Raw genomic sequence first — 13,386 nt, forward strand, 5'->3', positions numbered from 1 at the left:
AGCAACATTGAATAAACTGTATTTCAGGAGCCAACTTACACTTTACAGCATAGAAACATTACCCCATTTAATTTTTACAATGATCCCCTTCAGGAATTTATATTACTCTGTCCAGGAACCAGTCCAAAGCTATTCCCTCCTCCTGATGGCTTATTTACTTTTTCCATTTCTAACTGCTGAACTGACTTTCATGATGAGGATTATGTGAGAGATTCCTCCCTCTTATCAAAGCTCAGCTAATCTTCCAGCCTTGTTTAAAATTTCACAATCTTCAATCTCACTATGAGTTCCCAGCACCATTAGGCTGCTGCCATCTCTCTGCTCTCCAGGATAAGGGTCAGCAGACATAAAACAGAACAGGAGAAATTACTTCTCTCAAAGGGTCCTGAATCTGTGGAATTCTCTATCCTAGTGTACAGTGGATGCTGGAACATTGCGTAAATTTAAGGAGGAAATAGAAAAAAAAGGGCAGCAAAGTGGCTTACAGCGCCAAGGAACCAGGTTCGATTCCAGCCTCAGGCAACTGTCTGTGTAGAGTTTGCACATTCTCCCTGTGTCTGCGTGGGTTTCCTCCCACAATCCAAAGATGTGCAGGTTAGGTGAATTGGCCATGCTAAATTGTCCACAGTGTTCAGGGATGTGTAGGTTATGTGCATTACTTAGGGGCAAATGTAGAGTGAAAGGGGAATGGGTGTGGGTGGGATACTCTTCCGAGGGTTACTGTGGACTTGCTGGGCCGAAGGGCCTGTTTCCACACTGTTGGGATTCTGGACAATTTTTAATTTGTAATGGGTTGAAAGGTCATAGAGAAATGGGCAGGAAATGGGAGTTAAGGCTGAGATAAGATCAGCCATAATCATATCAAACAATAGAGCAGACTCAACAACAGATATTACAACAGATTGCTACGAACTCTTCACCTCTCAAATCCTATTCTAGGAAAGTGGGGTTCAGGATTATCAGATCAGCCGTGATTTAACTGATTGGCACAGCAGATTTGATGGGGTGAATTACATATTTCTGCTCTTACGTCTTATATCTCTTCACACTTGTTGGAAATGAGGATGTAAGGCTTAAAAAATAATGATTTGGCATGCTGAAGTGAAGCTTAGGGTTATCTTTGCATTTCAGGATGACACTAAAATAGTGAACAGGAATAGTAGATGGGATCAGCATCTATTGTACTTTTAGTGGTGCAGCAAGATTTGGCATTGAGCAACTAAAGCAGTCATTTGTCATGCAAGCCTGCATCCTTTAAACATAGGGAATACATTGGTGAGAATGGTCAGGGTGAGAAGTAATGGTTTCATAGGAGACTAGGGCATTGACAGTGAAGTTAGAGTGTGCTTGAGCAGATCTGTTGCTGCAGAAATGGAGAGCCAAAAATTGAACAGTTGAGGTTTTGAAGATGCAGTTGTAAGTGAACTAGGAATGAGATCCATGGGCAGACATGGGCAAGAGAGAATTTGGATGTAAAAAGATATCAGGAAATGATCAGATATGGTCTCTTCTGTGATTGATGACAGGAATAGTGAGGCTATGTGAGATGACAAAGTCAATGTTTATATCAAGGGAATGGTAAACTGAGGCTAAGAAGGCAATGAATGGAGGGAAGAGAGAGCATGATGAATCGAGGTGGAAATTGAAGGCGTCAGCAAAATGCAAACTGACTCAGTGCAGTAATCAAGTGAGGTAAACAGTAAAGAGACCTTGGTAAGAAACTTTTCATGGCATTTGGCGGGTGGTGGAGAATGAGAATTTTATATGAAAGGGATGGAACTATTGAGATGTTCAGAGGAATAGGAAGTCCCAAACAAGTTAGGACATAGACAAAGTGAATTGATTATACTAGCCACAGCATTACCAAGTTAATCTGAGCAGGTCAAGGTAAAGCAAGGTTTCATTTAAAGGAAAGGTTACATCATCCCTCAGCCAGATTCCCATCAAGAGTGTGATGGTGGTGCAATCAAGCACAATAAACTCACAAATGGCACAATCAATCAGAAAGGAATACTGATTGTTGATTCACTGTCAACATATAATGAGGAGCGAGAGTAGGCCATTTCAGCCCTTGAACCTGCTTCAAAAATTGTACATTGCAGGCTAATGTCTAACTCTTTAATTTAAATTCCTGACTCTGTATATTTTGCAGATAAATAGCTAATTTAAGTGCATAAATTGACAATGTTACTAACAGATGTAACTATAACTAATCAGTTCTCTAATAAGAGTACACAAAGGCAATTAAACCTTAATGAAAGAAAACATCCAATGAGGAAGAATGAGTAGTGAACTTTTCTTAAATTGAGAAATGGATTCGATAGGGTTGTTGAATACATCAGAAGCAGAAGGGATGTGATGGCCTAGTGGTATTATCACATGACTATGCATCCAGAAATCCAAACAATGTCCTGGGGAAATCTAGGATCAAATCCTGCCAAAGCAGATAGTGGATGGGGCAGTGAAATCTAGAATTAAGAGTCTAGTAATGAATATAAAACTGTTGGGTAAACCGCATCGGGTTCACTAAAGTTCTGAATAAGTTGTGGTTACTCTCCTTTCCTCAAAGCCAATTTCTTACCTACCTCCATTAGATTCTGAGAGTCTTGAATACATTCAACAGTGGAGCATCCACAACTCTAGAGAAAGAAACTACTTTCACTGGTAGGGTGTGACAGGAAGGGTTGATGTTCAGAGGCCCTTTCACATAAAGATAATGGAAAGCTCAAACTCTCTCCTACATAAAGCTGTGGAGGCTTAGAGTTTGTTGGGAGGATGGGGGGAGTTGGTGGTGATGGTGGTTAAATAACACTTCTCTGGTGATAAGGGTTACAAAAACCAAGTTGTGATACAGATCAGCAATGAATAATGGAACGGCCTCAAGGGACTGAATCACCTAATCCTGTTCCTACATTCCATTATTTATTTTGGAAGCTTACAGTTAACATTCGAGTAATGGGTTATAAACCTGTTGCTGTAATTTTAACATTTCACTACGAGTCTATCAAGAGAGGCAGGGCATTCCCTGGAGATGTTAGCAGTCCAAGGGTTAATCTGTTCCTTTGAAACTGAAGCCAAATTTGTTCAGTTTATTCAGTAGAAATTCCTAAAATTCTTGGCAATGGGAAAATTAAAAGGCGTAACAGCGTGACAAAATAGAAGGAAATCCTGAACATGCCATTCTGCTGAAAGCAGAAGTAAACAAATGGCCAAATTTTACTGTAACATAGCAATGAACAGCATTTGCTGTAAATTAGCTTTGCCCCTCAGCACTTGAGCTTCAAAATGGTTTCATACACAAAGTGACTGCAAGCATTGATTCAGCAAGGGAACTGGGTATCTAGGATCTGAGGAAGGTACATCCCTCTAACCGTTCAGATTGAAGAATTAGAATAGAAACACAAGAGGGGCTGAACAACAGTGAGGATAAATTAAACTGAAATTCAATGTCAAAACAACTAATGTGCAAAATTAAATTTTTCATCAAATGATATTTTTCAAAGTTCTCACAACAGTTAAAAGCCCAGAGGAATGAAACCTCACAAATGGCAGCATTGGATTTGATTGGCAGGCAGTGACATCTACTGATGCTTTAAAAGGGTACTTAAATTTCTAAAGAAGAGACGACTTTCTATGGCCTCTGGTACATATCCATTAACCTGTAACGGCGAAGGATTTTAAAAAACCTCTTCTCTTGCGCAAGGCTAAATGTTGACCTCTGATTATATTTTCATTGTCTCAAGTTTTCTACAGCTTTTATTATTTAAATTATACCAAAAGCATATTGTTTTGTTTAAAGAAATATGTGGTGTGAGCAACACCCTGTTAATTTCTCTTTTGGAAAATAACAAAAGGGAGAGAAGCCAATAATTGTTCAATAGATATAAATACCACAAAGCTTTACAGCTCAGGAGTAAACCACATGGTCCATCATACCTACGTTGGCTCACAGCGCATCCAAAACCAATCCCACTCTGCCATGTGTTACGAAGAGATGTGATCCAAATGTTATTTATTTTCAAAAATGACTAAAAGGATCCATACAAATATATTTTCAGCTTTTAAATAAAGGACACATTGCAAAGGAAAAGTTATTGGATATAACAGCAACAGAAGCTGCAAGGAGCAGGGAATCTGGATAAAATCTTACATTCTGAAGAACTTCCCGAGTGAGGCCTAATTTGAGAGAGGGATTGCCATTTCCACTTATGAATTAATTGAGAGAGAATTTAACCTGATATAGGGGTTACAGCTCAGCGTTCCATCTCTCTTTCTTTACAACTCATCTCAGCAATTTATGACAGTTGAAAACTCACTGAAAGTCATCTTTACCACTTGGGAGAGAGTTCCTAAAATGGAGTTTCTTAGTAATCCACCCTATTATCTGAAGCAAAAGCAAATCAGCCAAGTAACAACTGCTCCAGGAATACCTCAGTACCTCAACCTTGTATGTGAACAGAATAACTTTGGAATTTGAACACCACTTGGAACAATCCATTATTTAGTCTCGCTCACATGACTTTAACTATGACTTGGTCAAAGTACTTTAAAGTTAGCACAGTGCAAAGTTTTCACTTTTTTGTATCTCCTTAGGTGTCTGTGCACATGTTAATTTCTTAGGAGGGCAGAGATATACATTTGCATCATCCATTTACTAATAATCTTTGTATCTTTGTTTAGGCAGGTTTATTTTTGGAAATAAGCCAATTATTTGGGGAGCATGGTGGCTCAGTGGTTAGCACTGCTGCCTCACAGCGATAGGGACCCAGGTTTGATTCCAGCCTCAGGCAACTGCCTGTGTGGAGTGTTCACATTCTCCCTGCTTCTGCGTGGGTTTCCTCCAGGTGTTCTGGTTTCCTCCCACAATCCAAACGATGCGCAGGTTAGGTGATTGTCCATGCTAAATTGCCCATAGAGTTCAGGGAAGTATACGCTAGGTGCATTAGTTAGAGGTAAATATAGGACAGTAGGGTAATGGGTCTGGGTGGGATACTCTTCAGAGGGTCGGTGTGAACTTGCTGGGCTGAAGGGCCTGTTTCCACACTGTTGGGATTCTATAATTTAAGAAATCTTGTTGACTTGTTCTTAATACTAAACCTGCCACAATCCAAGATCTATGTAATTGGCCAAATCAACCATCTGTTTACATTTAACGTATTTTATAACCAATGGAGTGGGACTCGAAAAAGGAGTAATGCACCCCTCTTAACCTCAGTTAGAACATAGGCTTTTTCTATAATCTACTTCCAGGTCAGTAATTTATCTCCATTTCCATGATTGCCATCATGATTAACAGCAGATTTGATAATTAAGAACTTTGAGAGAAGTTCAAACTCTACTATCTTTCGATGCAAATGAGCCTTTCAGCTACATTTTCCCACTGCGCCTCAAACTTTTAATATTATCATTTTACCATGAGTCACAGATTCTCACTAGCATTTTAAAATAAAAAGATTATTTCAATATAAGCAGGCACATGGTTTATCCTTTGCTTGTGGTCAAGCTAATGGAGGTTTCTTACAAGGTTAATTAAAAAACTACCAAAACGAGTACCTCATCTGGGATGCCACTTCCATCTTTATTAGTACTGGGAATATGGTTAGTAGTTAACAATTTCCCAGTTTTCTTTCACAAGAAATTTCCAGGAAAATGGTCAAGATTTATATAGTTGTGAATACTGACCCAAACCTAGTCTCCATCATCCGCTTTTTCATAGCTGCATATATGAATGCAATTGAAATAATTATGCCGCTGACACAAATGATTCCAATTAGCACCATCAGGGAATTCTCAGTATTACTGCCATCAGCACCTGCAGTAGTTGAGGATGGTGAAAGTATTATCTGATCTGTAAGAAAACAAATAGAAGGGCAAATTAACTTCAGATTAATAAACAATTTGTATTCAGCTTCTACTTTCTAGCTCTGTAGAATTATAAAGCAAGTAGAACTTATAACTGTGATGAGAAGGCCACTGTTGTCACCACGTTACAATATGATGTGATGCCTGGGTGCCAATTACAAGTGGATTCTTGTTTGGGTGGAATCTGCGACCAATTTAGTGCCTTCCTAAAAGACAGTTCAGTAGTGTGTGGTGGAGGTGGACCACTAATATGTTTCAGGAGAAAGTGAGGACTACAGATGCTGGAGATTGGAGTCAAGAAGTGTCGTGCTAGAAAAGCACAACCGGTCAGGCAGCATCTGAGGAGCAGGAGAGTCGACGTTTTGAGCATAAGCTCTTCGTCAGGAGAGCTTATGCTCGAAATATCGATTCTCCTGCTCCTTGGATGCTGCCTGACTGGTTTTGCTTTTCCAGCACCACACTTTTTGACATTAATACGTTTCAGCAGATGAAGCTCTTCACTTTAAGAAGATGTAGATTATTACATTTCATTAACTATATGTAGATTATATCTCTTAGGTGTGCTAACTAGAGATAGAGGAGCTTCCATCTAGGGACCGCAGTGTCCAACTGCTGTCTGTTTGAACTGCTCAACGTCTTATTCAGTGGCTGTGTTATAAATCAGAATGGGTGGAGCTCTTCCATATCCGATACATTATAAAACAAAGCAATTTTAAAAAGGGCTGTGTTGTGATTTTTCTTCAACTTCTAGAAGACTACAATGCTAAAGTAACCTGCATTTGTCTATGAGCTCTGATATATAGAAATATCTTTTGAGTACCTCACAAGAGGGCAATGACAAACAGTGCAAGTAACAGGAAAGGTTAATGCAGGGTGAATCAATGTTACTTCTGAACATACAAGATCTGACATGGTTCTTTTTGGGTGAAAGTAGGAAGGCAATGAAACACATGATACCTTTTCGGAAAACATGGCACAGACATTGCTGTAATAATAGAAAGGAACAATGTTCAAAAGCAAATCCAGCTAGTGTGGCATTTAAGTTTGAAAATGAGTGGGTATCACAAGGCAAATCTCAATCTTGTAAAGATCTGGAGTCTACCTCATTTTCTCAGCAGAATGCAAGAGATTGCCATATCTATTCTGAAGAGAAAAGACTGTAGTTGTCACAGACTTCAATAATTTTGATTTCGGATCACTCCACTGATTTGGAAAAAAACTCTGAATTTAACATAGTCTTTCCAAGAGAACTAACTACTCATGTTATTCTACCTAATACAATAGGACAACAAGACATTTTCTGAACATAGGAAATTCAAAGTGGGATCAGTGAGTTGTACATCAGACAGCATCTCTTGTCCTATTGATGTGGCTGATGTCTTTGAACAGCCAAATATGTGAACAAGATTGTTTGTCATTAGTGCCTCTTAGAGCTTCCAAGTTCAGCAAAGCTGATGTGGAGTAACACAGGTAATTATATTATTTGACAGGCAAAATTATCCTGTCAGGAGTCTCTTCTGAAACCAAAATCCAACAGTCTCAATGCCTCACAGCTGAATTGTTATCATTCCTTTTCTCCCAGTTGCAAATGGGGGACACAGCATTCTCCAAGAGGTTTGGCCATTGGGAGCCCTATTGCACTGGAAGGGAAAAAAGGTATCTTAGGGAATCATAAGGAGATTCCTGTAGGGAGGTAGTCAAGTCCTGCTTATAATTTCTTTAAGACAGTCACACAAAGCATCAAGATTTTACTAGTGGGGGAAATCTGGATGAAGCCACAAGTTATAATTCCAACAGACCAGATTGGTACCAATGCCACTTTGAAGAAGCAATGAAAGTGCTGTGTTAATGGCTGGACCAGATAAGCCAAATTCTGACCTTTGCTCATCCTAACAAAATTAGATCCATGTTAAATTTTGCAACTATTCTCTTTCAGTCAAACAATCCAATTTTGGTATCAGAGTTGTAAAATAATAAAAAATATTACTTAGTATTTGGTTGATTACACTGCATGCTTTTCAGTTAAAACTGCTCAACAAATGTTAACTGATTGCACTCACACATCCCACAACACAAAATAATAATTACCATTGCTCCCAATAAATATGTGTGTTGGATCACTATAAGGTCCAATTCCAGTGCTGGTATATGCTGCCACTTGTACATTATATGTAACGTTGATTGCCACAACATCAATCATACCTCGGTTAGCTGTCTGATTGCAACATAGTTTAAGTGGTTTTATAACCTGAAACATAGAAAAGACAAACAAAGATGGCACAACAATTATTGTACATTGTAGCAAATACATTGAGATTCTAAAGCTTCTTGAGAAATTTTGTCAAGATTATCCAATCTTCGAACTATCTACAATGTAAAGTAGGAAGGTGGATTCTGAAAAACAGCAAAAGATAGGGCATCATAGGCAATTTCAGATAAAGAAGGCCATTTGATTTCTAAGATAAAACAACTTCTATTTATATTGCACCTATAACATAATAAAACATCACAGATGCTCCTTAGGAGTATTATAAAACACAACTAGATACCAAGTTCCAGATGGTAATATTAGGGTAAGTTGTCGAAAGCACAATCAAAGAAGAATGAAGGAGGCTCTTAAAGAAGTGAGTGACACAAAACTGGAGAGATTTAAGAAGGAAATTCAAGAGTGTAGGATCTAGGCAAATGAATACAGAGCCATGAATGCTGCAGAAATTTAAATCAAGAGACCAAAACTTGATAAATTAATCTACCTTGGAGGGTTGTAGGACTGGAGGAGATTGCAGAGATAGAGAGGCATGCAGCCATACAAGAACTTGAAAATGAGACTGAATATCTCAGAATTGATGGGCATCTTGATTGGGAGCCAAAGGGTCAGCAGCATGGGGGAGATGTGTGTAAGGAACTTGGTGCAAGGAAGACACTGGCAGCAGAGTTGTGGATGAATTCAATTTTATGAAGCCAGTCCTATCCACTTTCTGTCAGAGCTTTAACAATTCAACCAAAGGATGGCATGTCTGATAATGCAGTGCTAAATGAGCAAACTGCTTTGCATACCAAAGTGCAGTGGGACTCCAAAGCCTCCTCATGCAAGGGCTAAAATTCAGGTAAGAGAGAATTTAAAGTACCAACAGAAATAAAACAAAAATCACAAAGCCAAGTTAACTTGAATAATATATTGAATGAGCACCTAGAGCCAGAGAGTCATACAGATGTACAGCATAGAAACATATTCTTCGGTCCAACTCGTCCATGCCGACCAGATAACCCAACCTAATCCAGTCCCACTTGCCAGCACCTGGGCCATATCCCTCCAAACCTTTCATATACATACACCCATCCAGATGCCTTTTAAATGTTGCAATTGTACCTGCCTCCATCACTTCCTCTGGCTGAAACTGTTTAGCTGTAAATAGAGGGAGAGAAGCGAAGTTGAACAATGGATACTTATTGTATCCATGGTACAATTGAGAAGTTGAAGCTTTCCTTTTGCATAAATATCTCAACAATATTACTCTCTCCCTTTTCCACTGACATATCAGCCGAAACAGAACAATTTAATATACACATTTATCTGCCACCACTGCAGTTAAGCAGAACAAGTCAATCACAAGATGGCACACATTATTTTATCTACAGACAAAAGTATCTCACTTGTATAGTACAGTGATTAAATTGGAGTCAATTGAATTAGAAATGCTGACATTTCAATGCAACACTGAGGGATTTCTGCATTGCAATGGAGGTGACTTGCGCTGAGATATTAAAGAACAAAATGAAGTTAAAAAGCAATTGGCAAAGATACGCTGAACACCATTACCAACAGCAAACATGTGCTCCTTTATTCTGTGCTCTAAGCGATACTGGCTTGGTCAGTATTTATTGCCCATCCCTAGTTGCCCTCAAGAAGGTGGTAGTGAGCTACATTTTGAAGTCTATTTGCTTTAGCTAGATCCACAATGCTGTTAGGAATGGAGTTTCAGGACTTTGAACTACCGACGTTAAAGGAATGGCAAAATATTTCCAAGGCAGGATGGCAAGTGGCTTGGAGAGAATTTGAAGGTATTGGTGTTCCCATATATCTGCTGCCCTTGTCCTTCGAGATGGAAGTGGTCATGAGTTGGAAGGTGCAGTTGAGGGAGACTTCGTAAATTTCTGCAGGGTATCTTGTAGATGTACACACTGCTCGTAGTGTCGATGGTAGTGGGAGTGAATGTTTGAGGATGTGGAGTCAATTAGGTGGCTTTACTTTGTTCTGGTGATAAGTCTCTTGAATGTTGTTGGAGCTGCACTCTTTCAGGCGAGTGGGAAGTATTCCATCACACTCCTGACTTGTGCCTTGTAGATGGTGGACCAGTTTTAGGAAGTGAGTTACTTGCTGTAGGATTCTTAACATCCCACCTGCTCTTGTAGCTACAGTATTTAAATAGCTAGACAGATTCAGTGTTTCCAGTCAATAGTAATGCACAGGTTGTTGATAGCGGGAAGAATTCAGAGATGGTTAAGCCATTGAACATCTAGAGGGGATGGTTAGATTCCCTTTGGTTGGAGATGATAATTTTCTGACATTTTTATGCCATTAATGTTACTTGCCACTTGTCAGCCCAAGCTTGGATATTGTCCAAGTCTTATTGCATATGGACATGGATTGCCACAGTATGGGGAGTCACGAAAGTGCTGAACGTAGAGCAACAATCAGCGAACATCCCCACTTCTGACCTTATGATGGAGGGAAAGTCATTAATGAAGCAGCTGCAGATGATTAGCCTGGGACATTCCCCTGAGGAACTCAGAGACCTGGGATAACCAACCTACTACAACACAACCATCTTCTTTTGTACCAGGTATGATCTAATGAGTGTAGTCCTTCAACCAAAAAAATGATAATTTATCTCACTGCCATTTGTGAGATCTTGCTCTGCATACATTAGCTGTGACCTTTGCTACAAGTTAGCAACTACATTTCAACAAGTAGTTCAATGGCACTTTGAGGATCAAAATTTACTGTGTTTTAGAAACAATGCCATGTTCTTGGTATGTATAGCAATCTACATTTTAAAGTTTATTTTCTTATCTGCTATCGTTAGTTCAAGATTTGTCAATATTATTAAAGCTGGTTGCTGAATAAAGAATGAAATTTAAAAATGATCAATAATTGTTTTGATAAGTATTTTGAAAATTATGAAACAACAGATATCATTAAATTGTGTCACCTATTTATTCATTCTGATTTATTCAACTGATTTATTCAAAATTTCTACTTGACCACACTTTACTGGTTAACATGTGTTCACACATCAGCAGAAGTGGAAATGTTTCATGCAAACATGTATTGTCATTGAAATTCCAAACTCATCACTGAGATTCCTTGTAACACCATGCAGAAAACAGGTCTCAATTCCAAGTTCCTGGCACAATCCACATCAATGGCAGACACATGGCATAATTTTCTGTGGCGCTTCATTGTGATGTTGCATATAATAATTCTCCGCTATTGAACATGCAGCATGTGTAAAGGTACAGCTGTTGTGGAGACTGCGGGTGTACGAATCGATATAGCAGCTGCACTTACTCATCACTGAGTCGAGTTAGTCAAATTGGCTTAAAAACTTCACTTACTTGATAACGTTGTGTTGCATATAGCTGTCATACACAGGATATTAATGACTGTTTTTGCAGGCATAATAGACTGTGGAGTAATTTTAAGATATTTCAAAATGATTACATATTATTCAACTCTTGAATAATTAAGACACATATTACTTAGGTACCCTTGAAAGTCTAGTTTGCAAAGGTCATTTCACAAAACATATATTTGGTGTCCGAACAATGTTCATATTAAGGATATCGAAATATCCTAAGCAGTTTCTCAAAAAGTCACTTGCTGATGAGTCATCTAACTCAGTTCCACAAACAGCAGCTGACAAGCAGACAGAATACATCTCGATAGGTGCTTCCTGGAAGCTCAACCTTTCATAATAAGCAGCAAATTGCCTTCTGAACAGAGTGACATTTAGTTACAAAGTGAAAAGCCTTTATAACATTTCTGCTGGAGATATAAGGCTGATTATTAAGCTGACAATATGCCCATTCACAAGGGTTCCATTATGTATGAGTGCTGTCCAGTTTAAAATCTTTGCAAGCTGACAATTCTGCTTGCTGAGAGTCTGGTGCACATTATTACATATACACTAAGCCCACGTCTGAAGGATTACTGTTTAAGCACCATGGCGAAAGAATTTCTGAAGAGTAAGTTTCTGATCACTGCTGCTTATGGCCTGTTTATTCTGTACACTGATTACAAAACCATAAAGAAGCAAAATTAGTCCATTGTACTAGCTAGTCTTTTGTTAAGCAATGTAGCATGGATTTAGCTTTCATATCCCTGGCCCCCTCACCTCAGTGGATTTTACATTACATAAATAAATAAGTAGTTGCTTTTCATAACACACATCAGAAACTACAGAAAGAGATTCAGTAATAGAACATAGAACATTACAGCGCAGTATAGGCCCTTTAGCCCTCGATGTTGCACTGACCTGTGAAACCGATCTGAAGCCCATCTAACCTACACTATTCCATTTTCATCCATACATCTATCCAATGACTATTTAAATGGCCTTAAAGATGGCAAGTCTACTACTGTTGCAGGCAGGCCATTCCATGCCTCTCCTACTCTCTGAGTAAAGAAACTACCTCTGTATTCTGTCCTATATCTATCACCCCTCAATTTAAAGCTATGTCCCCTTGTGCTAGCCTTCACCATATGAGGAAAAAGGCTCTCACTGTCCACCCTATCTAACCCTCTGATTATCTTATATGTCTCAATTAAGTCACCTCTCAACCTCCTCTAATGAAAACAGCCTCAGGTCCCTTAGCTATTCCTCATAGGTCCTTCCCTCCTCACCAGGTAACATCCCAGTAAATCTCCTCTGCACCCTTTGCAAAGTTTCTACAACCTTCCTATAATGCGCTGACCAGAACTGTGTGCAATATGCCAAGTGCAGCCGCACCAGAGTTTTGTATAGCTGCAGCATGACCTCATGGCTCCAAAAGTCAATCCCTCTACTAATAAAACCTAACACATCGTATGCCTTCTTAACAACGCTATTAACTTGAATGGCAATTTTCAGGGATCTATGTACGTGGGCACCGAGATCTCTCTGCTCATCTATACTACCAATAATCTTATCATTAACCCAGTATTCCTGTTGCTCCTTCCAAAGTGAATCACCTCACACTTTTCTGCATTAAACTCCATTTGCCATCTCTCAACCCAGCTCTGCAGCTTATCTATGTCGCTCTGTAACCCTCAACATCTAACACCTGGCCAGGTTCATTACCCAGTACCAAGTCCAATGTGGCCTCATAGAACATAGAACATAGAACAATACAGCACAGAACAGGCCCTTCGGCCCACGATGTTGTGCCAAACATTTGTCCTAGCTTAAGCACCCATCCATGTACCTATCCAATTGCCGCTTAAAGGCCACCAAAGATTCTGCCTCTACCACTCCCACAGGC

General features: G+C 39.2%; 1 protein-coding gene across 1 annotated transcript in view; it reads right to left on the bottom strand.

The window, feature by feature from the left end:
* The window catches only part of mertka (c-mer proto-oncogene tyrosine kinase a), a 119,569-nt gene that overhangs the window by 30,108 nt on the left and 76,075 nt on the right, over positions 1–13,386 (bottom strand). Inside the window, exons 9-10 of the mRNA XM_043687183.1 lie at positions 7,951–8,110; positions 5,683–5,848 (exon numbers count right to left, since the gene is read on the bottom strand). Coding sequence (XP_043543118.1) covers positions 5,683–5,848; positions 7,951–8,110 — 326 coding nt within the window. The remainder of the gene's footprint in view (positions 1–5,682; positions 5,849–7,950; positions 8,111–13,386) is intronic.

The sequence above is a fragment of the Chiloscyllium plagiosum genome, chromosome 3, assembly GCF_004010195.1.
Source record: "Chiloscyllium plagiosum isolate BGI_BamShark_2017 chromosome 3, ASM401019v2, whole genome shotgun sequence".
Lineage (NCBI taxonomy): Eukaryota > Metazoa > Chordata > Chondrichthyes > Orectolobiformes > Hemiscylliidae > Chiloscyllium > Chiloscyllium plagiosum.